This window comes from Ornithodoros turicata, chromosome 9, assembly GCF_037126465.1.
Source record: "Ornithodoros turicata isolate Travis chromosome 9, ASM3712646v1, whole genome shotgun sequence".
Lineage (NCBI taxonomy): Eukaryota > Metazoa > Arthropoda > Arachnida > Ixodida > Argasidae > Ornithodoros > Ornithodoros turicata.
The window spans coordinates 7,377,592-7,404,598 of NC_088209.1; the positions used below are offsets into that span (position 1 = coordinate 7,377,592).

Consider the following 27,007-nt stretch of genomic DNA (forward strand, 5'->3'; position numbering starts at 1 on the left):
AGATGCATACCGTTCCTTTTGCATTACTGTCAAGGTAACGGGACATTTCGTTGTGCCAGACCCTTTTTTTTTTGCAATTTAGTGTCACGTAAAAGGGACACTTCAATTTTTCACACATCGGTGCTTTTAGCTCATGCTGCGCGTGTACGGCGCGTCCTCGCGAAAAACATAGTGCGACTTACCAAGAGGACTGGTGTCGCTGTCCGAAGGACGTGAATGAACTTGTTGTCCCCAGAGCATTTGTGATTACTGTTGTGGGCTGCAATTAAAAAAAATGGTAAAAATGCAGCAGTGCGCGTCATGTCGGGCAAATTCGAAACCGTTGGAACCGGGCCTGTTCCAAATCCACACGCACACGATAAGCATGCGCCTGCTTCTCCTGCTGTCTGATTGGATGTCGCCAATCTTTGCTCCCTGAGGATCCCATTTGTTGCCGCCAAATGTGGTTCTGTTTGCATTGCGTTTTACTTCTAAACATTTGCGCTGCTTGAACTAATTTTGCTTGCATTACTCCGATTAAAACACTCCTTTCGTGTGTGAATAAGTTGTCTGTGCCTTTTAGTGTCCCTTTAATGCCCTTCTCTTTCCTCTTCGTGCACGTTTCATTTCTTCCCTTATACCTGCCCCTTGATGCAGTGTGTCACTCTTCCGCTAGATGTAAGACTGCCTTCATAAGTGAGTCACTCTTTCACCAGATGGTGGTGGCTTCGCAGAAATGGGCAACGTCACGACTAACGCTTCGGGGGAACATGCGTCCTGAGCTCACATCTAATGGAACCAGAACTGGAACTAACCAGAACCAGAATTTCATCGCACGACACCCAACTAGCCTATACGATCATTCCGAATGACATCGTTCCCGGTCCCGATCTGTTGAAAACGGGAGGAGTACGCCTTCTTGTAACACTTATGCTCATTGTCACAAAAAGGCGTACGCCCGGCGCATTCCGCAAATCAACAGTGATAAATGTATCACTCTGTGCAGTAGTTAGCATAAAGCGTGCTATATGCTCAAGTTAAGTTTCGAGAGAGCACGGTGATTCGCGACAGTCTTCTCGATGCTCATTTGCATGGAGGCGGACGTGCACGTCACACCCGTGGAACGCAAACCTCCGACCGCTTGCCGGTTGATTACAACACTTGAAACGTTGTATTACAGTCTCAATGGACAGAGGGCATGACGGCTCGCACGAACGAACTTCCTCGTTGCAAAGTTCATGGTCATTTGGATTGCATTATTGACGCGTTTACCCCAAGCAGCGCAATGCACTGAAAGTTCAAAGTTGAATCTCAAAGTAAAGAGCGGCGAGAAAGCAGGTGATAATTGATCTTCATAATGAGCCCTGAGATTGGGGAAATAACGCACTAAACAGATTATATAAGATTTAGTGTGTTTTTTTTCCCAGTCTCAGGGTTCGTTATGAAGCTCAAAATGAAGTTGTGCGTTTTAAGCTGCCTCTGAAGAAAAAAATCAGAGAGAGAGAGAGAGAGATTATGGGAAAAAACAAAAAGAAAACTCGACGTACCCTTCCACCCCTATTTTTATTTTTGAAAACTCTGTGTTAGCGCCTCTCTCGGAAGCAACTGTGGCTGTCGGCGGCGTATACAGATGTGGACACATGGAGAGAGGAGAACATAGGAAGGAGGGGGTGGGAACAGGTGGTTTAGTGCGAGCCCATGGGACGACGTCAAGGGGAACATATGCCGATATTCGTTTGGAAAGTTCGCCGGAAAACCCAGGGAAAAACCTCAGACAGCAGAGCCGGTGCTGAGGTTCGAATACGCGTCATATCATCCCACTCTCGGCGTGGAAAGCGCCATGCACACACATTTGGTGAGCACTTGGACGCGGTTCAAATTTAAATTTTCTGTAAAAAAAAAAAAAAAAGCTACGACCGCAAAGGGGACGAAAATTGTGTCTTAAGAGTGCTGAGGGCTCAGATCTTCCGAGATTGCACCTCGTCTATACCTTAGGGTTCTTATAAATACGGTTTCAGTGCGCTCAGTTTTCGAGGTAGAACGCTCAGGTGGGAAAAATGGGGATGCCACGATATTTCACCGTTTAAAATCCCGGATGTTCACTAGTATCCCACATTTCTAAATTAAAGCTTTAATATGAAGAATGGAGGAATGATAGTGTTGAACAATATACGTTACTGACAAACCGTCAGTAGAAGCCATTGTCGTGAATAAAAACCGTCTTTTTTTCTTTTTTTTTTTGTTGCGTCCGTTAGGCTTAGCATGGCGGCCACATCAGGGCAGCAGAAATTGTTAGGATTTGGTTTGGTTAGGTTAGGTTAGTGTTCGAGATTAGGTTAGTTTAGATGCTTTTTTTTTTACAGTTCACCACGCCGTTCTGGATGGGGGGGGGGGGGCTCCCCACGGCTGGGCACGCACGCAACGCTACGCTAGCGCCGTTTGGGATTTTAAACGGTGGATTCTTAACGGTGGCATTTCGGGATACCCCCGGTAAAATTACTCCATAGACAGGTCACTGTGGCGTCGCCCACAATCACCGTTGTCTGGCGACGGAACGAACGGGGAGAATAGTTATGGGTTTTATCGCAGCAAAAAACCCGCTGCATCGTGACCCCATAAACTTAGGACTTTTCCCGGGAATATTGATTTTCCACGACGTTGTGTTTCCCTCGACTTTCTTCGTAGCTTTGTAGCAAAAGCTTTGTACAGAGTAGCATGGTACATGACCAGGGGCGGTGAGACGGGGGTGGGAGGGGGGCTTAGGAGGCTTGAGCACCCCACCCAACAAAAAGAGAGAGAGAAAAAAAAAGGGTCACCTTGTATGCACGGCGCGATATCTTCACAGTGGTTCAGGCTGATTCACCGAAACGCTCAATAAATGTGATCGCCACTGACTGACGATCACCATTTTGTCTCGCAAATGTGACTCTTAAAGCAGATGGTGGGGGAGGGTTCTTAAAGGGACACTAAAATGCGAAACTTTCTCCAGGCGGAACCGAAGATGCCGCTACTCTGACAATAATACAAAGGCACGAGATTCATCGGTCGACTCGTTCGTGATTACGGGTGCTCTAAAGCAGCAATCTCAGAAGATTTATCTATTCAATAACCTGAGCCCTAGTACTCGTACCTCACAATTTTTGTCACAAAAAATATACAACATTGAAAGTTACGGGCAACACCGTCGCCACTAGCTGTCGCCGCGTTGCTCCTCAGGTACGGCTCCATTGCATCAGCCTCACACCGTGTCGAAGACCAGAGCCGTTCCATGATGATTATGTGAAGCGCCCCCTCCCCCCCCCCCCCCCCCTTACTAGACGCTCTGTCAACACTCACACACACAAAAGCTACAAAAACCGAGCAACAAATTCCCATTGTTCTTGTTTTATTGTCCTTCTATACCTCCCGGAACCTGCCGCCCGTTGCCCTCTGTGGCGAAGGCACCCGGGGCGGCGGCACTCCCCCCCCCCCCCCCACTTCCATCGATACGGCTCTATGTAAAACAAAAGAAGTCGACTACGTGTCGGCTACGTAGTCATCATGAGCAGCAAGTCAGTCGGAAACAAGCTACGGATTATTTCCCCAATACGGTATCTGTGTTTGTTCTCGTATTCGGGGTCTTGTCTATAGCGCTTTTAAATTCACGATATCCTACGTATTATGCGATTATTTCCCACCAGACGTCGCTCTTAGCCGTTTTAGCAAAAACATTTCGCGTTCCCTGTCACATGTATAGTTCGTTGTGCTGGGTTTTTCAGCAGCAGAGTTCGAGGTATCGAGTTACAAGTAACTCGTTACTGTGACTAAGTTCCTTTTTTGGTAACTTGTAACCTAACTGGGTACTTTTGCGCCGTGGTAACTTTCAGAGGAACTAGTTTCTTTTTCAGGTAAGTTTGCCAAAGCTAAGTTCAAAGTTACTTCTAACTCGCTTTTCACACACGTCCACATATTTTCTTGCTTTCTCTCTGGTTCTTTCATGACATTCCATGTCATAAAACATGATATTCAATCAATGACAGTATTCTATTCAGGGAGTAAGAACCGCTGCCATTTGTTGGGTAATCCTGTAGTTTATTTCTTCCCAACGGTGTTACACATCAATACACAATACATTAATTTGGTACACAAGGGATGATTCCGAACAACGCCGCTCACACCGATGAACTGACGCACCCTTTTGTCTCAATACACTTGAGAATACCCTTTGGATTCTGAGTATACGGTTACAGTCTCTTTCTCTCTCGCCTGGCTCTGGCTGGCGCTTCTCAACAACAACAACTTTATTTTCGGTCTTGGAGAGTGGGGAGTTTCATCGCAACAGGCGATACTCTACCCCAGTGCTTGGTGGAATGGGGGGAATAAAATAACGAGCCCCTTTACAATAACGATCGAAGTCCGATGGTGTCCAGAAATGTCAGAAGAGCTTTGAGCGCAGAGCGTTGCTGGGCTGGATTGGGCCAGGGACCAAGCAATTTCGGTAGGGAGAAAGGGCCAGAGTCCAGCTGACGTAGAGACTCGGAGAGTGTGATTCGGGAAGGTTCGTAGTGAGGGCAATGAAGAAGAATGTGCTCCAGATCCTCAAGAGCACCACAGTGGCAACAGGTGGGAGAATCAATTTGTCTCAAGCGGTAACGCCACTGAGCTGTAAAGGCCACATCGAGGCGCATGCTGTGGATTAATGCAGCATCCTGACGAGATGTGTTTCGTGGCATGCGGAAAGCGAGCATGGGATCAACTCTGTTCAACATAGAGGGGGGAAGAATGTCGGTTGTCCGTTGGCGGGAAGCCAGGGGTGTCACTAGACGTCGCAGAATTGAACGGCGGTCTCCTCTGAGCAGAACAATACGGGTCCGGTTCCGAGACGAGAGTGCTGCTTCTGCGGCGCTGTCGGCCTGCTCGTTCCCCACGACACCACAATGGGCTGGAACCCACTGGAGAACGAGCCTGTGGCCTGCGGCGTAGATAGTGTGGTAAGCCATTAACACGTCGGTGACTAGGGGTGCGGATGGGCCTCGTATGCCGGAAGTTTCAATTGCTTGAAGTGCAGATTTGGAGTCTGTAAAGACTGCCCATTCCCGGGGTGGAAAATCAGCGATGTGTTGTAGAAAGAAAAGGATGGCATAGAGTTCCGCAGCTGTGGAGGAGGTTGGATGTGAAAGGCGTCTTCCGTGCACGACGCCTTCGGATGGAATGACGAAGGCTGAGGCGGACTTGTTGTTTCGGGATGCGCCATCAGTATATGCTGCCGTAAACGTAGAAAACTTCTCGTCTACCAGAGCATGAAAATGGGCTCGGAGGACTTGAGGGGGGACCTGATCTCTTCTTTGCAGAAGGTTTGGGAGGCGTACAAACGTGGGCGGTACCGGGAGAGACCAGGGGGCTTCCGGCGGTATAGTGTCCTTAGTTATGAAGCCAGGGAGAGTCTGGCGTGTCCTCTGCGCTACTCGGTAGAAGTCGCTTCCAGGGCGGTATCGAATTTTCCTGAGTAGCGGGTGGCGGGGAATGTGAGCACGCAAACGGAGGTAGTGCCGAGCCGTTTCCCGTTCACGGAGAACTTCAAGCGGGAGCTCACCAGCTTCAGCCAGTACTTGTCGTGTTTCAGCCATTCTTGGAACTCCGAGGCATCGACGAAGGCTTCGAGCAAACAGGGACCGAAGCGTATTTAATGAAGTTGTTGATATCCTGTGCAGAATAGGAAGGCTGTAAAGCACAGTTGCCCTCACCAATGCCGCGTGAACCGCGAGCAGGGAACGCTGATCACAGCCCCATCCTGGGCCAGAAAGATGTTGGATTGCGGGGAGCCATCGCTGCACTTTAGTTTCAAGGTGATTAATGTGCCGAGCCCAGCGCAAGTCCGAGTCGATTACCACGCCAAGGAAGCGGTGAAAGCGTACTGGTTCTAGCTTCTTTGAGCCAAGCCAAAGTGGGAAATTGGCCATAGCTTTACGCGTGAAAGGGAGCTCGACACACTTTTCGGGTGAAAGGTCCATCCCGAGGTGCGTCAGGTACGTATGGATATTGTTTAAAGCGAGCTGCAGGCGGCGCTGGAGAGCCGGGCGTGATTTTCCTACTGTCCAAAGGGCGACGTCATCTGCATACACGGAGAACGACACTTTGCGAGGAATTACTGATTGTAGGCCGGCCATCACCACGTTAAACAGTGTCGGGCTGAGAATGCTTCCTTGGGGAACTCCTTGGGGAACAGGATGCTGAGGGCTTTGGCCTTGGGACGTACGGACAGCGACAGTTCGGTCCGTAAGGAAGTCATGGAGCCAGATGAAGAGCCGACCGGATACTCCAAACGAGCGCAAGGCATGCAGCACACAAATGTGCGAGACGGTATCATAGGCGCGCTTGATGTCGAGGAAGACCGATCGGACGATCCGTCGATGGGCTCGAGCATGTTGAACTGTAGATTGATTGATTGATGTGTTTAATGGCACAAAGGCAACAAACTGAACTGTAGAGACTAGGTCGAGAACTGGATCCATGGAGCTTCGGTGGCGACGAAATCCAGCCATTTCGTGAGGGAACGCACGTCGTTTTTCGAGCCACCAGTCGAGGCGATGCAGAACCATTCTCTCCATCAGTTTCCCCATACAGCTTGTCAGGCTCACCGGGCGAAAGGAGGATAGGGCATTTGGGGGCTTGCCTGGTTTCAGGATGGGAACAACCAAGGCCTCCTTCCATGTATGTGGTAAAGATCCTTGTTGCCAAGACGTGTTATAGACATGAAGGAGAGCTTGGAGTGACCGCTCGTCAAGGTTTCGTAGGGCGGCATAGGTGATTTTATCGGGCCCAGGGGACGAGCTGGCGTTCACAAGCTTCTCACTTTTCCTTCTGGCGTCCACATCTTCATTTTTGTTTTGTTTAATCCCCTACATTCGGCCATCCTCGAAACTTCTCTTGTCCTCAAGAGGTTGTACTAGTTCTCTCCAATTTTATACGTTGGTGTTTGTCTCTCGGAGTTTCCGAGGTGACCGCCTTGTAGGACTCGCTGGGGATTCTACGTCCTCTTCCTCATCACTTTCGTTTGATTCGACCTCTTCTATAGAAGGGTCGTCGCGATGTCCCCACAGTTTCATCTGCGAGACATGTGCCGTAGTAGCGAACCTATGTTGACGTCTGCCTTCTCTCAAATCCATCACTCGATACGTGTCTCCTGGAATACACTGAGTAACGACGAGTGGTCCTCGATACTTCTGTTGCGTTTTCGTAGGTTGTCCTGTCTTCTCAGGAACACGCTGTAGGACAACAATATCTCCTACCTGATATTCAGTGGCTCTGTAGTGACGCTTGTCGTAGTGTGCTTTCATGTGCTCTCGTTCTTCCAAAATTTTCTCCCTGGCCTACTTTTGCAGTTCCCTTGGGTCGCTCCACGTCGCGCCATTCCTCTCATCCGCTAACTGATGTAGTCTACCGTCATAAAAATTGGGCGAGTAGCCACGCAATGTTTCAAACGGTGTAGTTTTGCATACTGCGTTGTTTAAATCTCTCTCTATGGTAGGGATTTCAGCGTCCCAGTCCTTGTGGTCTCTCCTCTTGATGGCAGTTGAAATGATGGGCACAAGTACGCGGTTCACGCGTTCCACTTGTCCATTTGCCTGAGGATGTCTGGAGGAGTTGAGAATGTGCTGCACTCTCCTTGACTGGCAAAATCCTTCAAACTAGTGAGAAGCGAAGCAGGTTCCCCGGTCACTGATAATTCTTCGGGGAAGGCCCCTCTCAAGAATAAGTTGCTCTAACGCCTTCACCACGCTCTTGCTTGTAGTAGTCTTCGCAGGAAACAATCTGACGAACTTCGAAAGATTATCCACAGCTACGAGAAGGTGTTGGTTTCCTTTCGTGCATTTTACAAAGGGCCCCATGTGGTCCACGTGTATCACCTCGAACGGATACGTTCCCGGTGGAATCGGATGGAGCAAACTTGGCTGCCTTCCCCTTGGGCATTTGTTTAGAAGGCACTCGAAATATTTACTGATATGGCAGCGCACACAGCGCCTGATTTTATAGGAAACCAAAAACGCCCTTTGATTTTTGCGACGGTTCTTTCTGTGGCGAAATGTCCCATTAAGTCGTGTGCCTGTACCACAATGCTTTTTCGCATGCTCTTTGGCAACGCAAGAAGCCACTTTACTTCGTCGCCATCCGTCACCCTTTTCATCAGGAGTCCATGCTTTAGCTCGAAGTCCTTGACCCGACTTTGATCCGACGACGTGAGATCCTTCCTGCCTTTCTTTAGTAAGGCAACAATTTCTGAGAGGTCAGAATCCTGTCGCTGCACAGTCAAGATTTGATCTTCTAAACTTATTGTTAGCAGTACTTCGAGTTTGTCAGCTACGATATCTTCCAGGGTGTTATCTCCAGGCTCCACTGGTGCTTTACTTAAGGAGTCGACATGAGCCATCTCTGTTCCGCTTCGGTGCTTCACCTCGAAGTCATATTCTTGTACAAGGTCGAACCATCGAGCCACTTGTGGCTTCAGGGTCTTGTTGGCGTTCAAGTAAACCAGTGCTTGGCTATCAGTCACTACCGCGAAGTGAATCCCGAGCAGGTATGGACGGAGACGTTCTATCGCCCATACAATAGCTAATAGCTCCAACTTGCTGGAATGGTAGTTCTTCTCTGTTTCGGACGTTCGCTTGCTGATGCAGTAAACGAGTCGAAAACGTCTCTGGTCGTCCTGCTGCAAAAGCATGCCTGCCAAGCCGTCCTGGCTGGTGTCGGTATGGAGTTCAGTCTTCGCCTCTGTGTTGTAAAGTGCGAGTGTCGGTGCGCTCGTTAATGCCCGTTTGAGGTCCTCGAACGACGCATTTGCTTTCTCTGTCCACATGAAAATGGAGTCTTTGCAGTGGTTCCGCTCTTGTAGCATAATGGTCCACAAACCTTCAGAAGAAACTATTCAAGCCCATGAACCTACGTAATTCGTGGGCGTTTCGTGGCATGGGGAAATCCAATATAGCGTGAACCTTGCGTGGTCCTGGCTTGATGCTACCTGCTTCGAGCGTAAACCCCCAAAACTCAACTGAGCTCCTTCCGAACTCACCCTTTTGTAGTCGGAGTGTGAGCTTTGCTTCCTTGAGAGCCTCTAGGATTTTTCGGAGCCTTTCAAGCATCTCATTCCAGTCTTGGCCTGCACCAAAACATCGTCTAAATAGCACGAAGCTATTGTATTTCTGTACGGCCCTAGCACCTTGTTCATTAGGCGCTGGAATACTGCTGGCCCGTTGGTTAAACCAAACATGAGTCGCTCAAACCTCCCGGTGGTATCGGGTGTTACGAAAGCTGTCTTGTCCTTCGCTGCTTCCGTCAGGGGACACTTGTAAATACCCGTGCGCGAGATCAAGCGTTGTTTCCAGTCGGCTGCCAGCAAGGTGCAGAAGCTGATCTTCGATATTTGGAAGGGGATAATGCTCCTTGACTGTTTGACTGTTTAGCTTTCTATAGTCCACCACAAGTCTGCTCTCTCCATTTTTCTTCTTTAGGAGTACGGGGCTTGCATACGGTGGTGTCAGACACTATGCAATGCGTCTTCCATTCCTGAACAATCCGAGATATTTCGCCCCTTTCCTTCGGTGTTGCCCTATACGGACGGGATACGACGGGACTGCTTCCAGGTGTTTCCTTAATGTCCATCGACACCAGCGTAGTGCAACCAAGCTCCTCAAGTCTGAAGGCGAAGCATTCCCGATATTCGTTGAGTAGATCAAGCAGACGTCCGGCATCTGGTTCTGATATTTCGCTGCCCATCTTCACCTGCGATATTTCTATTGGTGCCTTCTGTTGGCACCGATTGAGCCTTCACAGATCCTTCCTCTGAGGCTTCTCGTAACAAATTGACCTCTTCGATCTTCCCTAGTCGCTGTCCGCTCCTATAAAGCAAATCTTCCTGTCCACAGTTGAACAAGGGAATACGGACTACGCCCTCATTTACACGTAATAGCCTGTCCGGTCCACACTATTGCACGTAAAGCGCATCAAGTGTCTTCCGTTCAACAGTCTCCGCTTCTACCCATACAACGGTATTTCTGGGCACGATGGTATCCTTCTGTACTGTGATTCTATGCTGCTTGCTTGGAGGCGAGACAATGTCGATGTCACGGAAGGGTTCTTCGTCTCTGCAACCCAGCATGAAATTTTGACCAACCTTGCAATAGGCTATGTGAGGGAGCTCTGTCCAATTTCGTCCCACCAGGAGTTCAAACGGCTGCACAGAGTCGCGAACAACCAGTACCTCTACATCGTGTGCGGTCACACCATCAATCGTCAAGTCCACCGATGCTTTCCCACTAGCGCGTGTTGTTGGCTCTGTGTTTGAGCCGAACCCATACAGCGTCTTGTCGCAAGGTAGAACGTCCACACATCAATGTCCACAGTTCACACATCACGGCTACTGATGCTTGGAGTATGCAACTAGAGCTGCTTGTATCCAGCATTGCCTGTACCTCGTGAGAACCATTGATCTTGGCAACCTTGATGAACTTGTCGGGTCCACAGGGGTTGACGTTCTCGGCCACGACAAACTGCGATGATCCCCGACTTGCGTCGCGCGCTTGACGATTGGAGTTTGTGTCCTTAACAGCTGGTGATTGTTGTCGTCGAGACGGCTCTGGACAATCACGAGCTATATGCCCTCTTTTATTACAGTTAAAACAGCGTGGCTGCCCCTTCTGATTCTCTGACTTGGGCACCTGTACCTGCGATTTCTCTGAAGCGTTTTCTTTCGACTGTTCAGGTGGTTTTCCTTTCTGGTGCCTTTCTGTGGACTGTCCTGTGGCGAGTTGGACTCTTTCCTCTATCTTCTTGATGTGTCGTAACAGTTCCTTGGTGTTCTGGTAGTCCCCCACACTCAAAGCTTGAACGAGCTTCATGTCGGTGAGCCCTGTGATGATGTGTTCGATAACGTCTGGCTCGGAGAGGTTGCACTGTCTTGCCTTCGTCTCCTTGTCGTAAAAGTGCTCTTCTGATGTCTCCCCTGGACGTTTCCTTCGGGCGACCATTTCTCTGTAGAGCGACTGAAGGCCTGATGTGGAAGGAAATGACTCGTGCAACAGTTAATTCTTTCCATTCCTCCCAAGTTCGGCGACGTACGGACACACCCTCATACCACGTTCGTGCCGTTTCTCTGAGTTTCGGAAGAGCCACCACAACTGTGTCCAGATCTGACCAGCCAAATGTTTCTGCAAGTTCGTCAATACGTTTCGTCCACTTTTCTGCTGTCATCACCTTGTCCTGATCCGGATGAAACTCGGGAACGAGATCCTTCATGTCGTTGACGCGGTGGTGAGGAGGACGCGCTGCGTTTTGCTGCAGAGCTGGTGATATGCCAGCAATTGCTGCTCTGACCGCTGTCTCAAACGTGGTTTGAAGAACTGCCTGGAAGTCGAGTTGCTGTGTGCCCTCGGTGGTCGAAGTCACATTCGGTGCGGTGGAGCCTTCTTCGCAGGTGATAGAAGAATCTATGATCTCCTCACGGCTCTCATGTTCACCATCGTCAGCGGGGTCTTGCACAGACTGACCAATTGTATCGGCAGTTGGTGTTGTGCCGTCTCCCGAAGGTGAAATTTGAGTGTTCGAAGCAGATGTATCTCCTGCTGCCTGCGGCTGAGCTCCCGACTGCGGACGCATCTTCTTCGGTCGCCCCATTGTGAGCTACAGGCCTAAATTCCAACGAGGATTGATTGATTGATTGATTATAATTCCAACGAGGAGTCTGCTTACTTGTCTTTCGCTTGTTGTCTTCGTCCGATGGTGTGTTTAATCCTGTAGTTTATTTCTTCCCAACGGTGTTACACATCAATACACAATACATTAATTTGGTACACAAGGGATGATTCCGAACAACGCCGCTCACACCGATGAACTGACGCACCCTTTTGTCTCAATACACTTGAGAATACCCTTTGGATTCTGAGTATACGGTTACAGTCTCTTTCTCTCTCGCCTGGCTCTGGCTGGCGCTTCTCACTTTTCCTTCTGGCATCCACATCTTCATTTTTGTTTTGTTTAATCCCCTACACATTGAAATGAAGCTGAACCATTGTGCGCCCACAGGGAGTAAAATGCAAAGCGTTCGAATTGTGGGACATAAACGAAAACGATCTAAGCATGCTGCACTCCTCATTTGATATACTGTTGACCTGATCTGTTTTACTGTTGATATACTGTTGATCTACTGATCACCGTTTTGATATACTGTTGACCTGATCTGTTTTACTGTTGATATACTGTTGATCTACTGATCACCGTTTTGATATACTGTTGTAGACAGTTGCAAGTTGATAAAATTTGACGCCACGAAACTAGGAGGTACCCGGGTTCGAATCCCGGTGCCACTGCGCTGTTTGAGGTTTTTCCTGGGTTTTCCTCAGACGCTGTCAGACGTATGTCGACGCAGTTCTTTTAGGGCCAGTTCTCACTTGGGGACGCCCGACGCGGCGTCGTGAGCGGGCGGCGGAAGTAGAGGCGCATTTCCGCTGCTCCGTGAGCGCGCGCGATTTTCATGTTCCCACCACAGTGGCATTCCGTCGTCCAAAGCAGACGAGAAATCAGGAGGCGTGACCTTTCCTAATTGGTCGCCAACTGTCGTTCTCGGCAGCTCTCGCCGACGTCGCGAAGAAAGTTCGGCATGGCAGCTTTTTTTTTTTGGCTCGATGTCCCTCCTCTCCAGACTCCGGAAATGCGCGTCTATTTCCGCCGCCCGCTCACGACGCCGCGTCGGGCGTCCCCAAGTGAGAACTGGCCCTAACGGAACTGCGCCGACATACGGTGACAGCGTCTGAGGAAAACCCATGAAAAACCTCAAACAGCGCAGCTGGCACCGGCATTTGAACCCGGGTACCGGGTTTCGTGGCGTCAAATACTGTGGCGTCAAATTATACCGCATAAGCTTGCAACTGTCTGCAACAGTATATCGAAATTTATTAAAATTGAACTACAGGTTTTCCCGCGCATTTTAGTCCTAGTGCCATATGATTTAATCCAGGTGTCATCTGAAAGAATCCAGGCGCCGCTCAGTGTAATCCGGGTGCCATCTCAAATAATCCGGGTGATATTCAGTGTAATCCGGGTGCTATCTGAATTTATCTATGGTGTTTTTAAGCACTATAACCGTGTATTCACACCAGGGACATCCTCGTAGAGTATTCTAGTGGAAGGAAAAGTAAGATGAAAAAAAAAAAACTGCTCATGGAACTGAAGTTCTTCCATGTCTCTGTTGAACATTCGCACGACATCGACATATTGGGAGTTGGAGCAAACGACGCCACTGGTACTGTTGTTTGCTACAGAATACCTTCTTACTGAAGTGCAGGATATTCCACGCGGTTAGAAGAGCACGAAAAGGCAAGACTCACATAGCACACAACACCATTGGTCCTGTCATCTGCTACGGAATATCTTGTGACCAAGCTACAGGATGTCCGTGATGACTTTCCGTGCTCTTCAACCGGCAGGGAATATCTTGAGTCACAAAGATATTCATTCGTAGACAACAGGACCACTGGTGTCCTCTGCTATGAGCATCACTCCTTTGGCGCTCTGCTAACCGCGTGGAATACCATGCAGATCAGTTACAAGATGTTCCTCAGCAGACGAAATGACCAATGATGTCGTCTGCTATACTTCCGCTCCAGCTCCCGATATCTCGGCGCCGTGCGAATGCTCAACGTAAGACGCAGCAGAACTTAAGTCCCGCAAGCAGCTTTTGACTTTTCCTTCCACTGCATGTCTGTAGAATATTCTGCGGGGATGACCCTCATGTGAATACACGGTTATAGTGCTTAAAAACACCGTGGATTTTTAGATGGCAACCTGGATTAAACTGAATAGCCTCTGAATTTTTTCAGATGGCGCCCGGATTCAACTGAATGGCGCTTGGATTATTTCAGATGGCACCTGGACTAATTCAGATGGCACTCAGACTAAAATAGACGGGAAAACCTGGAGTAGGTACATTCTCTGTTCATGAGCTGCTACGTATCCATGTCAGCGTACCCGAATGTGGACTTTATTTTCATGTCGGACTTAAAGATGCCATTGAAACGTACATCTAGGAGCCAGAGATAGGTCACCTGTGTATCCTGTATGTGTAGAGTCGCACACAACACTGTTCTCTCGGGACTTTTGTAGGATGGTGTCTGGTCGATGCACCTCAAACACGTGGAACAAGCATAATGTTTTGGCACCAGGATCAGGGTGTAAGCAAAGGGCCTCGAATTGTTCGTTCACATAAGGCACAACGACTTTTTCGGTGTAGCGCATGTGCAACAGTGTCGGCAGTGCTCACATGGCTAGGGGAGTGCGAGATTTCACGGAATTTTGTGGTCGCGAATAATATGTGACTTCTGCGACATTGGCGAAAATTATAGACTCACGAAATAAAAGGAGTTTTCCGTAAAGTGCCTTTCCAAATCTTTTTGCTGCCTTTTGGTAGTGAAAATAGGGAAAAAGATTCGAGCAAAATACGAGGTTCTTAACACACGATTATGACAAAGTTCAGGAGCACTGAAAGTATCTCCTATTTATACACAACTGCAACGCAATCACACATTCCTTTTTTTTTTATTTCTCAAGATCCTGGAAACGTAGGGTTTATGAGCCAAGACAGTGTAGTTACGGGGCGCAGTCGACGCACAGAATAAAATGCAGATTTTCTGTATACCGTGAAAAGCACTATCCCAAACACTCTGCCCTACCCCTCGGCTATATACAGAGACACCAAGGAACCGTATTTTACCCTTGTTCATTGTTTCAACTAGCTGACATTATTGACAATGGATGGCTTCGAAATTGCTACTTTAATATGACTCCTAAAAATATAAGTACAATGGCCTTTGTACAGCTCGCATCATCTCTTAATACTCAGAATAGTGACAGTGGTAGTTTATCGAAGTGCAAGCGAAGACAAGGTCGCTGTGTTCGTAACCCGTTGAGGTTCACAAGCCACAAGAAGAGTACAGGGGCAGCACTAGGCAGGATAAGGGTAAAAGCAATGCGTGAAGATATAGTATTATTCATTATTCCTCATTAAAACTTTTCAGAGGGTTCTGATGGTCAAGGGCCCTCTCGTCACAAAATAGTATTCTGTATAGGATAGTACCCACCCACGCAGAATAGTTCACAGAATGGTTCCACATATTACCCGCGTGTTTGAGATCCCTGCTAAGCGTTCCTTTTGCACCACTTGTGAGTGCATAACCTTTGAAGCCAGCGGTCAGGGCCCCCTCCATTTTTCTCACTTTTGCCTCGAGACGGATATTGCTGACCTGTAATAAATTGAAGTGCCCTGATCAACGTAATTTGGCAGCAGCCATCTTTATGATGTGTTTCATTCGTTCATTACAATGGACTTTCCCACAGGCCCAAGCGGAATAATCTTCGAAGACGAAGACAAACCCATCTGTCCCCCTCATCTTCCAGCTTGCGTAGAAGTTTCTCAATGTCCATCCGCCATCCGCGCCATTCGTCGTGGCCAGCACCCAACCACCTGCGACTGGATTGGTACTACTCCGCTTGTGTGCTGCTCCAACGATGTTCCTGCAGCAGGTAGCGGCAGTACTGCAGTACCAAGCACGGAAGGTGCGATAAATCGGGAAGCTGTTCCTTCTTCACCTCCACCGATTACAACCACGGAAGAGACGGAGGAAACGCAGCAGGAAGGTGCTCCTGTTGCGGAGGAGACCCCAGGGGTGAATAGAGCAGCATCACCCGACGCTAGTCGAGAGACCACGCAGCCAAGGAATCCTGACGTCACCGATAGTATATCAGGTTTGTAAGGGACACCATAATTTCTATATTTAGAAACAACGCGAGAGTTACATTCATCTTGACATACACTGGGGGAAAGTAGCCAAAGCTCTTTGGCGGCACGTAGAATATGTGTTTACGAGTCCCGAATGTCACCACACCAGCACTGGTCAGCTGTTTCAGTGTTCTTGGGACTCTTCCGCAGTGCACATGTGGGCAGCGTTTGATTGGGTGGCGTCAGGTCACATGGAACGTGATGCCTCCCCTCGTCATGTTCTACGTGCAGCCAAAGAGTATCGACCACTTTCCCCCCGTATATGTACTTCACTAGCTTTGCACTGGGCTTTCAGTGGTGAGTCTCTCATCCTGACAAAAGGACATCAGAGTTCGACGTGACCTTCTGGTGCCAACCATTCAAACGTTGCCCACCTGCGCACTGCTGGAGAGGCCCAAGAAGGCCGAAACAGCTGTCCAGTGCTGGTGTGGCAACGTTGGAGACACGCAAATTCATCTTGACAACGAGCCTGAACTTGATTGATTGATTGATTGATTATGTGTTTAATGGCACAAAGGCAACAAAGCCTGAACTTAGAAACGTAGATTATCACATATAAGTAAGATTGATTGATTGATTATGTGTTTAATGGCTCAAAGGCAACAAAGGCCATAGAGCGCCAAAACCATGGTGAGTGTGTTGGAGATGATTATGGGAAAGATAAGAAAGAAAGAACAAATACGGTGCCCCACGACAGCCGCAAGTTTACTGATCCGAACAGGGGCGCTAGACTCGTCAACGCCGAACTATGTTTAATACGCGACATCGCGCGAGGAGGAGGAGGAGGAGGAGGAGAGAGAGAGAGAGATTATGGGTTTAAGGGCACAAGGACAACAAAGGTCATAGAGCGCCCCTCGTTATTATGACCATGGCGCGACGAGGAGATCCGAACTTCGCCAAGTTGAAGATGAATGTTTGTCATTACCGACAACTGAAGTTCGGTCTACGTCTGTGTCATCGTATGAGCGACCGGACCACCGGCACGAGCGTGATAGGACGAAGAACGAGAGCTTCCGACCGGTCCGGTGAAGACTGAAATGTACAGCAATGGATCCTTAGAGGGTTCAAGGTCAAATTGTACATTATGGAACAGACTTGCGCTGCGTGAACATTGGAATATTTCGGATATCGAAGCAAAGATAGTGAGTGAGAGAGAGACTATGGGTTTAATGGCACAAAGGCAACAAAGGCCATAGAGCGCCCCTCGTTATTATGACCATGGTCGTTCCCAAAAATTTTGGTCAGAACGCGGAATTGTCATATTAACGGGGGGATTTGCAGACGTTTCACTACATTGTTCCCCGGAGTACGGTCGTAAAGCGCGTATGTCAGATTATCGGGGGTCATATTAACGAGGGGTCACTGTAAATGCGTTTCGGATCGAATACCTTATTATATGCTAGAATTTTCAATCGAATCCAATCAATGTTTCTTCCATACCGAACACATACGCGTAGTCCGCCGATAGCGGAAAACCGATAGCGGATAGCCGAAAGCGGTATACGATAGGGCATAAAAGAAAGTAAGCAAAGTCATTGGTAGAGAGGATAGACGCAGGTCAGCCGATAGATGCGATCCACGGAGAACACGGTCGGGTGCCTGCGCTGGACATCGAACAAAGAAGGACGGCACTAGATAATCCGATGTGTCACAAAATTAAATCTACATCTACTTTTTCTGACGATTGTGGAGTTAATGGTGTTATCTTCGACGGCCTTTTGCCATGACTTACGAGCACATTCTTTTATGTCCAGTCCAGTCACGAGATATTGAATTTTCTGAACTCAACTGTGCAGCGTAGAAAGTCAGTGTCCAGTTTTTTGCCAGAAACAGCAAGATTTGGGGATTTATTCCATAACATCACAAAAGGCCTTCCCGACTGCATTGGTAATCAGAAAAAGAATACGGAAAAATGTTGCTCTGGAGTCGCGCAAATTGCAGGCCGCGCACAGTACTCCCGCGATTTCCTGTTATCTCCTCACTGTTCTTTCAGATAGATGTGTCGTCTGATTCAACCTTGCTGTCGCATTCCTTTCACATCCTTTCCTTTCACAGCATTGTGCATTACCTTACCTTACCTAAGCTAAGCTAACCTAACGTAACGTAACGTAACGTAACATAACCTAACGCGACCGACAATTTGCGCGTCAACAAAAATTTTTTTTCCCCAGCTATTACCATTGTAGTAAGAACATGTTTTGTATTGAAATGTTGGGAATAGGCGAAATGCCCTTTCTGCTTCAGGCAAAATACAAACTAAGAAGAAAAAAAATAGGAACGTGCTCAGTCGTGTCCGAGTCGTAGTGTTTTACATCACGGTGTTCGGTTCTTTTGCTCGGCTCTAGTTCGTCCATGGTGCTCACCCCCTCTGGATGCACTTTCACACTCGCGCAAGTCGAAGTTGCCGCGCTGGTTGAGGGTAAGGTCTCGCTGTGCGCGCCAGCAGCAGCTTTTCGCTCCCTCGGTGCTGGACTTTGGAGACTTTTTGGGTTCTTCTCGAGACGCCTTTTTATCTGATTGCAGTTTACTTCGAGTGTGATCATTCTTTAGCTTCATATATGGGCAAACCTTCGATATTTGAATTTTGCAGATTTATAAAATTTGGTTATCGTTCTTGAGGTACAAGTAGAACCTCTCAACCGCTTTCCAGTGGCACCTCGATATCATCTCCCGTTCGCGAGATAGACTGCTCGCAAAGTACGCGTACCCCGTTATTTCCGTCTCATGCGCACGCGCTGGCCAACACCCAAAGATTGCGTCAGCCTCCGCAATGATCTTCTTAACTAGAACCTAACACGTGTAAGCCATGTGGATTTAGCCGGATGGTTGCTATCGATTTATTGCTCACAGCGTCATCGCGTCACGAAGATCGGCATAATTTTGTTGCATCGTAAGTTTTGACCTTGCTACCAGACCGAACTTGCTGACGTTTTCATGCCAAAAACCCTTTGCGCTCGCTGAGTGGGTGCATTTCAGAATACAATTCAGAAAACGTTATTTCTCGCGACTGAAAATCGGTCAAAGTGCGTCGAGACATGAGCGCATTCTGCGGGTATGTTTGGGGTCGTGGAAACTGTCACATAACCAACGCACAGAACCAAGCTTTCACCAAAAAACGTGCTCATAATAAACACGGCGGCATAACAACACACAAAGAGCAGCAGAAGTGACCGCCATCTTTCTTTGTGAACTCGAATATTCCCTGCGATTCGACGTGGAAGTTTTCTGAGCTTGAAGTAGGTTCAGCAACGTCATTTTGACGCCGCATAAACAGTTGAAAAGACGCATTTTCTGTCACTTTGAACTTTATTTGTTTGGCAGTCACGTGCCTTCACGTGGGTCACGTATGTCGTCCAATCATCATGCTTCCCCGCAGTCAACACCGTCCCTGCATAAAGATATCAGGACACGAAATAAGTGAGAGAGGGAGAGATTATGGTTTTAATGGCACAAAGGGCAACAAAGGCCATAGAGCGCCAAAACTACGGTGAGTGTGCGGTGTGTGCGGTGAGTGGTTAGCGTGCTGACCATGTCACATCGAGACTGGGGGGTACCAGGATTCGAATCCCTGTGCTGTCTGTGCTGTCTGCGGTTTTTCCTCAGACGCATTCAGACATATGTCGGCACAGTTCCCTTAGAAGTTGGCCCATGATGCACATTCCCCAGGGCGTCAGTCGTGACGTTGCCGACAACGGCGAGCTCTTTCACCATCGCCACCACCACCGTTGAAGTCACTGTATGGACTCTTTGGTCCGCATTTCTAAGCATCTGGCCCAGTATAATGGCACCACGCATTATAATGCAGCAAGCGCAGAATCTTGATTTGACTGTCGATATCTTCGCAGGTAGTAAGCCGGGCTACAAGCCACCGGAGACAGAAAAGTAAACGCGTGACAGGAGGGATGACTGTTCCTAGTCATTAAAGGAGCGTTAAAGTGGTATCCAACATGGCCAAAAACTACTGTCATTCGGGTCACCTCAGGCACTTCCGTAGCCGTGCTTGAACACGTGACCTCCAAGCAGCAGCCAATGAGTGCAGGACTTACACTGCAATATCCTCCGCTATCGGTGCTATTATATTGCATTTGACACTAGGAACGACACATGGCAGCATACCAACGACGTACGTGGCTCTGACTACTTACATTACCGCTACCCAATCAAATGTCTCATAAATGCAAGAACTTGAGAGAACTGATGTTCTGAGGCTGGAACAACGTAGAAAGGACAAATACATGCAAAGCATGAAATTGCTTAAGAAATTAACGATGAAAGATGAAAGTCACTGAAAATGATAGCCAGCTGTAGGACTCGAACCCATGTTCATTCTCTCATTATCAACAGTTGTCCGCTTGCGTCGATCCCGTCGTATGAATGTGCGTATGAGTGAGCAAAAATGTAAGAGTGAAAGGAGGATGAGTGAGAGAGAGTGGCTGGTTTGTCCCTTCAGATGACGCGCCCTTGGAAGTCGCTGGGAAAGTGTGTTAGCTTAGCTCAATTGGTAGAGCCCTGGGCCGGTAATCCAAAAGATGTGGGTTCGAGTCCTGCAGCTGGCTAACCTTTTGAGTGACTTTCATCTTTCATCGGAAGAATTGTTCGTGTGTGTGACCGTGTAATTATGTCTCTTCAATGCATCGCAGTCTGTGGCGTCCGTCCAGGAGAAGGCTTCTCCAAAGGACCTCCAAGAAATGAAAGGACTGTACTCGGTCGGATAGAGTCTCGCAGGGGGCTCTTGCAAAGAAAGTCCGCAAGAGAACCGTACGCTTCCAGGCTGAATAGACAAAGAGTCAGCAACGATATACATGACAACTGGCCTTGGGTGGTAAGCGATGCACTTCGACGCACAGTGTTGCTTGACGTTCGAAAACTCCACTAACAAATTTCTAATCGATACAAATTTACTATGCGTTCTGTTATCGTTGTGGAAGTCGACATGCTATGTTGAGCGCACCAGATACGAGCCGCACAAAAAGAGACCTTGTAGAGCTCACATAGCTCACTGGGACTGTCCTGATGGGGTATACGAGTGATTCAAACGAAGCGCTTCATTTTTTCGCTCTCTTAGGAATCCCTTTAATTATCAATTTTTATGCGATACGTCAGTGTGCGTTCCCGGGTTTCTTCCACATCACGTTTCTTCGTTGTTTTTTTTTGTTGTTGCGAGCTGATGAAGCAAGTAACCTGCCTGGAGTGGGACATGGTATCTGTAGAATGCGGTGAAATACTGTTGGCGTTGGTGTTCGAAGTGAGGGCAGGATGCCAGTACGTGCAAGACAGTCAAGCTGTCACCGCAGTGCGCACAAGCTGGCGGATCCTGAAAATAGTCTTGGAATGTCATAATCACCGGCGGTAGTCATAAAACACTGTGTGACACTGCTTGAAACAGCGGTAATCCATTAAAATTGATTCGTGGCACATATCATAGAAATAGTCGTGTAATGTCATAATGACCGCCAGTAGTCACAAAACACTGAATGACACTGTTTGATGCAGCACTAGCCCTACAAAATCGATTCGTGGCACGTCATGAAAATAGGTATGGAATGTCATAAAGACAAAGGCAGTAATAAAACACCACATGACACTGCGATAACCAGAGGTTGTTGGGTCAGTAGTCATGAACTCATGATACATTGACGTAATCATGAAAGTCTCAGTCATGACGATTTCCATGACGGAACAATATACGGAATACGTTTGGGCAGGGTTTGGACTAATTTGGTTGACCACTGGATTAAATTCGGTAGTGCTGGGATGAAATTGAGTGACCAATGGCGTAAAAGGATTGGTCAAATCTGTAGTAATGAAAAAAGGGAGGAGCTGCCTTTTCTGCGTGTTGATACAGTGGGATGGAAGCGCAGTACATGTTGGGTAATTAGCACTATATCAGAACTTTTGTTCGGAGAGTGGTGGTGGGGGAGGGAAAGCTGTGTAGTTCACACTGGTTAGAGCTGAGTACCCGTATTTTCGTTGCCTGATGCTCTCCTCCGTGGTGACGCTCAGGGATTTTCCGAAGTCCCTCATGGTACTCACTGCAGAGCGGTCGTTCCACAGGGATTGATGGAGTGTCCTGTTTTCCTTTTTCTTATTGTCGAAACAAGAACTTTTGTGCAGCGCCTTATTTGTTCCGACTCGCACTTCGTCCGCCGTGTCTGGCGCCGTTTTTCGCTCGGTGTAACTATAGGCTCGATGAATCTCTATGCCCAGCGTTCGTGCTGGTGTGTGTGTGTTTGTCTAGAACGTGTGGCAGCTAGCGGAGTTACTCCATACGGACAAAGCTTGAAGTCTGGTTAGAGGTGAAAACGACAACAGCTGACAAACGATCCAGACTTGCATAATGTAAAACCCCGAGACTATAGGGAACACGAAGGGACAGACTCCAACACGGAGAGACTTCGTGTTCCCTAGTCTCGGGGTTTTACATTATGCATCAACTTCACCAGCTCGCTCGCTAAGTAGCCATCGTTTCGTTATCAAATCCAGACTCGTTTGCGTTCCGTCGTCGCTTCCCCTCAGAGATTTTCCTCTACAGCCTTCGTTTCTGTATGCGTGATTTAGTCAGGCACTGCGTACACATAGGTACTACCCGACACAGATCTGGCACTACACAATCCACTATAGTTGTTGTCGTGACCGGTATTGGCAAGCAGCTAAAACGATTGCCGCGCGAATGGATGTTAACTAGTGTGAATCAGACACGTGCAAATGGCAGGTGCAAACTGCGTCTCACTTCCTTTATACCTCACGATGTATCTGGTATGAACGCAGTCTCATGAAATGTTGCTTCTTCTATGGCAGGTTTTCCTGGAAGATAGCCGTGAGACAGCCAGACGGTGTGCTGGTGTTCTCTTAGATAAACGACACGTTCTCACAGCGGCCCAATGCCTGGGAACGGATTTCAGGTAAATATATCCCTCGGTGAGGCACTCTCATACTTTCGGCAGCATGAAGGTAAAGTGTCCGACGGGTGCTTAAAGGGGCACTATCCGTATATTCATACGAGCGACATTTTCGGGAATCTTCCGGCGGAAGATGCGAAGAACGTCACGTCTTTTCGTGCCCTTCTGATTATGAGGAATATCTTGCAGCTCAGCCACAAGATATTCCGTAACAGACAAGGCGGATGGTGTCGTGTGCTACTTGCACAGTGGCGGAACTTCCGCCCTGTGAGCAGTTTTTTTTTTTTCTTTCTTGTGACTGCAAGGTAAATTCCGAAAAGCAGCAGTCAGCAACCGTGATTTATTGAGGATCCATGAACAAAAAATAAAATAAAAATAAAATAACACGCACTGCATACTTTCCCTATCCTTCTCATGAAGGCCGTCAAGGCGGAGCGCGCTCTCATTAGTCTACTCAAATGAATTGTTCAATCATCGAATCATCGCTGGAGATCGTTCGAGAGGACCAGTCCGAAGCCTCTCCGTATTGTCGCGACTTTTGAGAAGGGGGGCGGGGGGAGAAGGAATAAACCTTGTATTCACACGAACGACATTCCCCAGAATATTACAACGGAAGATTCGAAAAACGTCAAAGCTTTCTGCAGTCACGTGAGCGCGAGCGCTCAACGTCGTACACCACTAACTGTGTGGAATATCTTTGCGACACAGCCAAAAGATATTCCATAGCAAATGACAGGAGAAGATGGTGACGGCGTCGTCTGCTAAGTGCGCAGTACGCCGCCGCTCATATTTTGGTACCGTTTGAATGCTCAACATAAAGGCTCATTCACACATGCGTTTCAAAAAGCGTCGCCGCCTCAGCGTTCGCGGCGCCGCCGAGAGGGGCCTGTCACACATAGCCGAGCCGCCATCCTGAGAACGCGCTTCGTTTTTGTTGCTACATCAGGATCATACCGACACTTCCAGCTCTCTTCCTCAAAATTTACATTGTGAAGCATGTTCTCCATTTTATAATTATCGTGAAGCATTTCTGCTGGAATCATCAATCGTTGGAACGACAAACGCGACACAATAGCAGAGAAAGAACGGCAGAAGAAGCGAGACACATGTTTACCTACCGACGACCAACACACAGTTACACACAAGTCGTATTTATTTTCGTCGATTCCGTGGTTTGCGCAAATTCCCAGCTCATCGTTGACAGCTCAGACACCAAGGAATTTACTCACGCGGTAGCACCAAACACGTACACACGCACAAATGACAAAAGATCCCAGCGCGGTATCGGGAGGCCCGCCATTGCCCGCCGGCGCCAAAAGGAATCCACGTCACCCCTCCGAGCGCTCCGATTGGCTGGATGAAAAGCGTTCGCGTTTCTGTCCTCCGAAGCTGCAGCACGGAGCAGTTCTCGAAAAGCGGCTGGAAACGCTCCGCGGCTCGCGTTTCGCGGCGCCGCGAACGCGAAACGCATCCAAAAAACGCATGTGTGAATCAAGCTTAAGACAGGACAGAACCGCGGCTTCGTGATCATTTCTTTGCTTTTTCTTCCACTAGAATCTTCCGAGAGGATGTCGCTCGCTGCGTCTTTTTCTGTCGATCATAAATCACGAATGGCGCAACTAGTAAATATCCCGTTGCTTTTGTGTTACTGTCAAGGTAACTGCATCTTTCATTCAGCCAGGATTGATTGATTGATTGATTGATTGATTCAGCCAGGAGAGACTTTTTCCCATTTAAGTGGACATTAGATATACTCTTGGTCAGGCGTATTGCAGTATACGTGATAACGCGCGAGGACGAAGTTGACCCTATATCGATCATACGCCATTGCCCACGTATGCATGTTCCCTCTCTCGTGTTTACAGACACACAGACACTTTGGACCTTTCCTTGGAACGTAACTGCAGTACTCCCAAATTTATTTCGGCAGTTCAATTGAGGAAGTGAAACTGCAAAAGGATAGTGTACGTACTTTTCAACGCAGAACTCAGGTCTTTCTGATCGTTTATGTTAGTGACACTCGAGAAATTTGTCCTAATATTTTGGCGCTACGGATAGTGTGTATAGGATGGAATTAACGGGAATTAATGCGGCTAACTTCGATTAGCACGTTTTTCTTCAATACTTATCGAACTCCATCGATATTCATATGTATGGCAAGTAACGGCAAATAAAATTTAACAATCTAATTTACTTCATTATTCGGTGAATTTAGCGGGTTAAAACAAAATCATTTAACTGAATGGAAGTCACCAAAGTAAATTCTACGCCCAAAATCTTGCGGACATTTCCAGCGAAGAGAACTATTTTTCTGCATAGTACTCGTCGCGCAATGAGATTTATGGATAGTCTGGAGGCATCTTGGTCGAAAGTTACCGTAACATCGCTGATTAAGGCAACTTGTGGGGACATCACCCGATGCACGTTGTGTCTGCCGAATAAAGGGGGAGATACAGAACCTCACAATCTGGACAAAGCTGCGAAATGTGAACTTCCCAGGTTCCGCGTACATAAACTGTAGGGCATCTGACGGCGTGTTTTACTTCTGTGTATTTTTCATTTTAGTCTCGGAGTGCACTGCGATTACGCATCACTGACAATGGAGCGCCTTGAATGGCTGCTGAATGTTCCAAGCTTTACCTTAGTTTGTTAGGTACAGGTCCCGAGAAAGGTTTACTTTCCGCTGTATTTTCCCCTAGGTGCGACAGCCTAGAGCCAAGCGGAAGCGGGATTCAGAAGGGGACGGGGAGGAGTGCGCTAGCAGCGACATAAATTCAAACCACGTTTCGAGCACATCCAAGCGATACCGAAACTATCGCCGTGTGTCACTCACCCCTCCGTTTCAGCTCGCCGGTAGGGTGTCGCACCGAGAAGAAGATATACCGTTCGCGTGTTCCGTAAAGTTTTGTCGGGACCTGTACGTAAATTCACATCGGCACCCGCCCCGCACCGGCGGACACACAAACCGCACCCGCTCACCGGCACGCGTACTCGCGTATTTACCCCGCACACGACGCCGCACTCAGGTTGCATAAAAATAACGAGGAAGGAAGATTAGTCGTCTCCCTGCTGGTACAAAGAGCCGATAACAATGTTGAACTTCTACGAAAATTCGGGAATCATAATGGTTTCGTTGGCGTAATAGTTTGCAGATACCGATCAAAATGGAGGAGCACGACTACAACCAACCAACGAACAACGTGGTCCCGTTAAAAGGTTAAAGGGGCACTAAAATGCAAAAACAACTTGCTCTCAAATGAAAGTCCGTGTTTCAATTAGTATAATACGAGCAAAATTAGTTCGCACAGCGCTACCGTTCAGAAGAAAAACTCAACGAAAACACAGCCCTCTCTGGCGGCAACGAATGGGATCCACTGGAAGCGACTATTAGCGGTATCCAATGAGAGAGAGAGAGATTATGGGTTTAATGGCACAAAGGGCAACAAAGGCCATAGAGCGCCAAAACTACGGTGAGTGTGTGGGAGATGATGATGGGAGAGATGATGTGAGAGAGAGTGTGTGTGTGTGGTAGTTAAAAGCTATCTACAGGTATGAGCGATGAGGTGGATCAGGATAGGAGAGAGAGGAGGATGACGACAACAAGTGAGTATGGCAGTTAAAGCTTTCTACAAGTGTGAGCGATGAGGTGATCCAGGATGAGATATTTACATGAGGAGTTCGGTGATATTGGATAAAATCGGAGCAATACTTAACATCTACATCTGACTAAGTAACCCACACATGGTCAAAAATTGGATGACATTATCAAACGGCACAAGAGGAGTGTCACCCAGTAGAAGGGCTGGGTGGAGTGGGACATGGTATCTGTAGAAGGCGGCGAAATGCTGTTGGCGTTGGTGTTCGAAGTGAGGGCAGGATGCCAGTACGTGCATCCAATGAAACAGCAGGACAAGCGCGGGCTTACCTATCGTGGCCGTGTGGATTTGGAACGGCTCCAATCGTAGTGTTCCGTGTATGAGCGCCATGATGCGCACTGCTTCATTTTGCAATACCGACTCACTGAATTGTAGCCTACAACAGTTCTCGCAAATGTTGCGCTGACAACATTTATTTTCACGTCCTTCGGACAGCGACGCCGGTCGGCTTCGCAACGCGCACTATGCTTTTCACAGAGACTGCTCCATAGTGTGACACGCGCAGCATGGCCTAAACGCACCGATGCACGAACTGAAACGACGTTCACTGCTTAGCGCCGAAGCAAGCAAGAGTCCCGTATATTTTTGGTTGTAGCTTCGTAAGAGAATCAAAGTTCCGAATTATGATAGCAAATACGAAATGAACATAGCGTGGAACATGATTTGAAGTA

The 27,007-nt window shown here is 48.1% G+C and overlaps 1 protein-coding gene across 1 annotated transcript in view; it reads left to right on the top strand.

The window, feature by feature from the left end:
• The window catches only part of LOC135368080 (clotting factor G beta subunit-like), a 48,333-nt gene that overhangs the window by 11,354 nt on the left and 9,972 nt on the right, over positions 1–27,007 (top strand). The window contains exons 2-4 of the mRNA XM_064601157.1: positions 15,340–15,747; positions 20,422–20,603; positions 22,580–22,683. Coding sequence (XP_064457227.1) covers positions 15,340–15,747; positions 20,422–20,603; positions 22,580–22,683 — 694 coding nt within the window. The remainder of the gene's footprint in view (positions 1–15,339; positions 15,748–20,421; positions 20,604–22,579; positions 22,684–27,007) is intronic.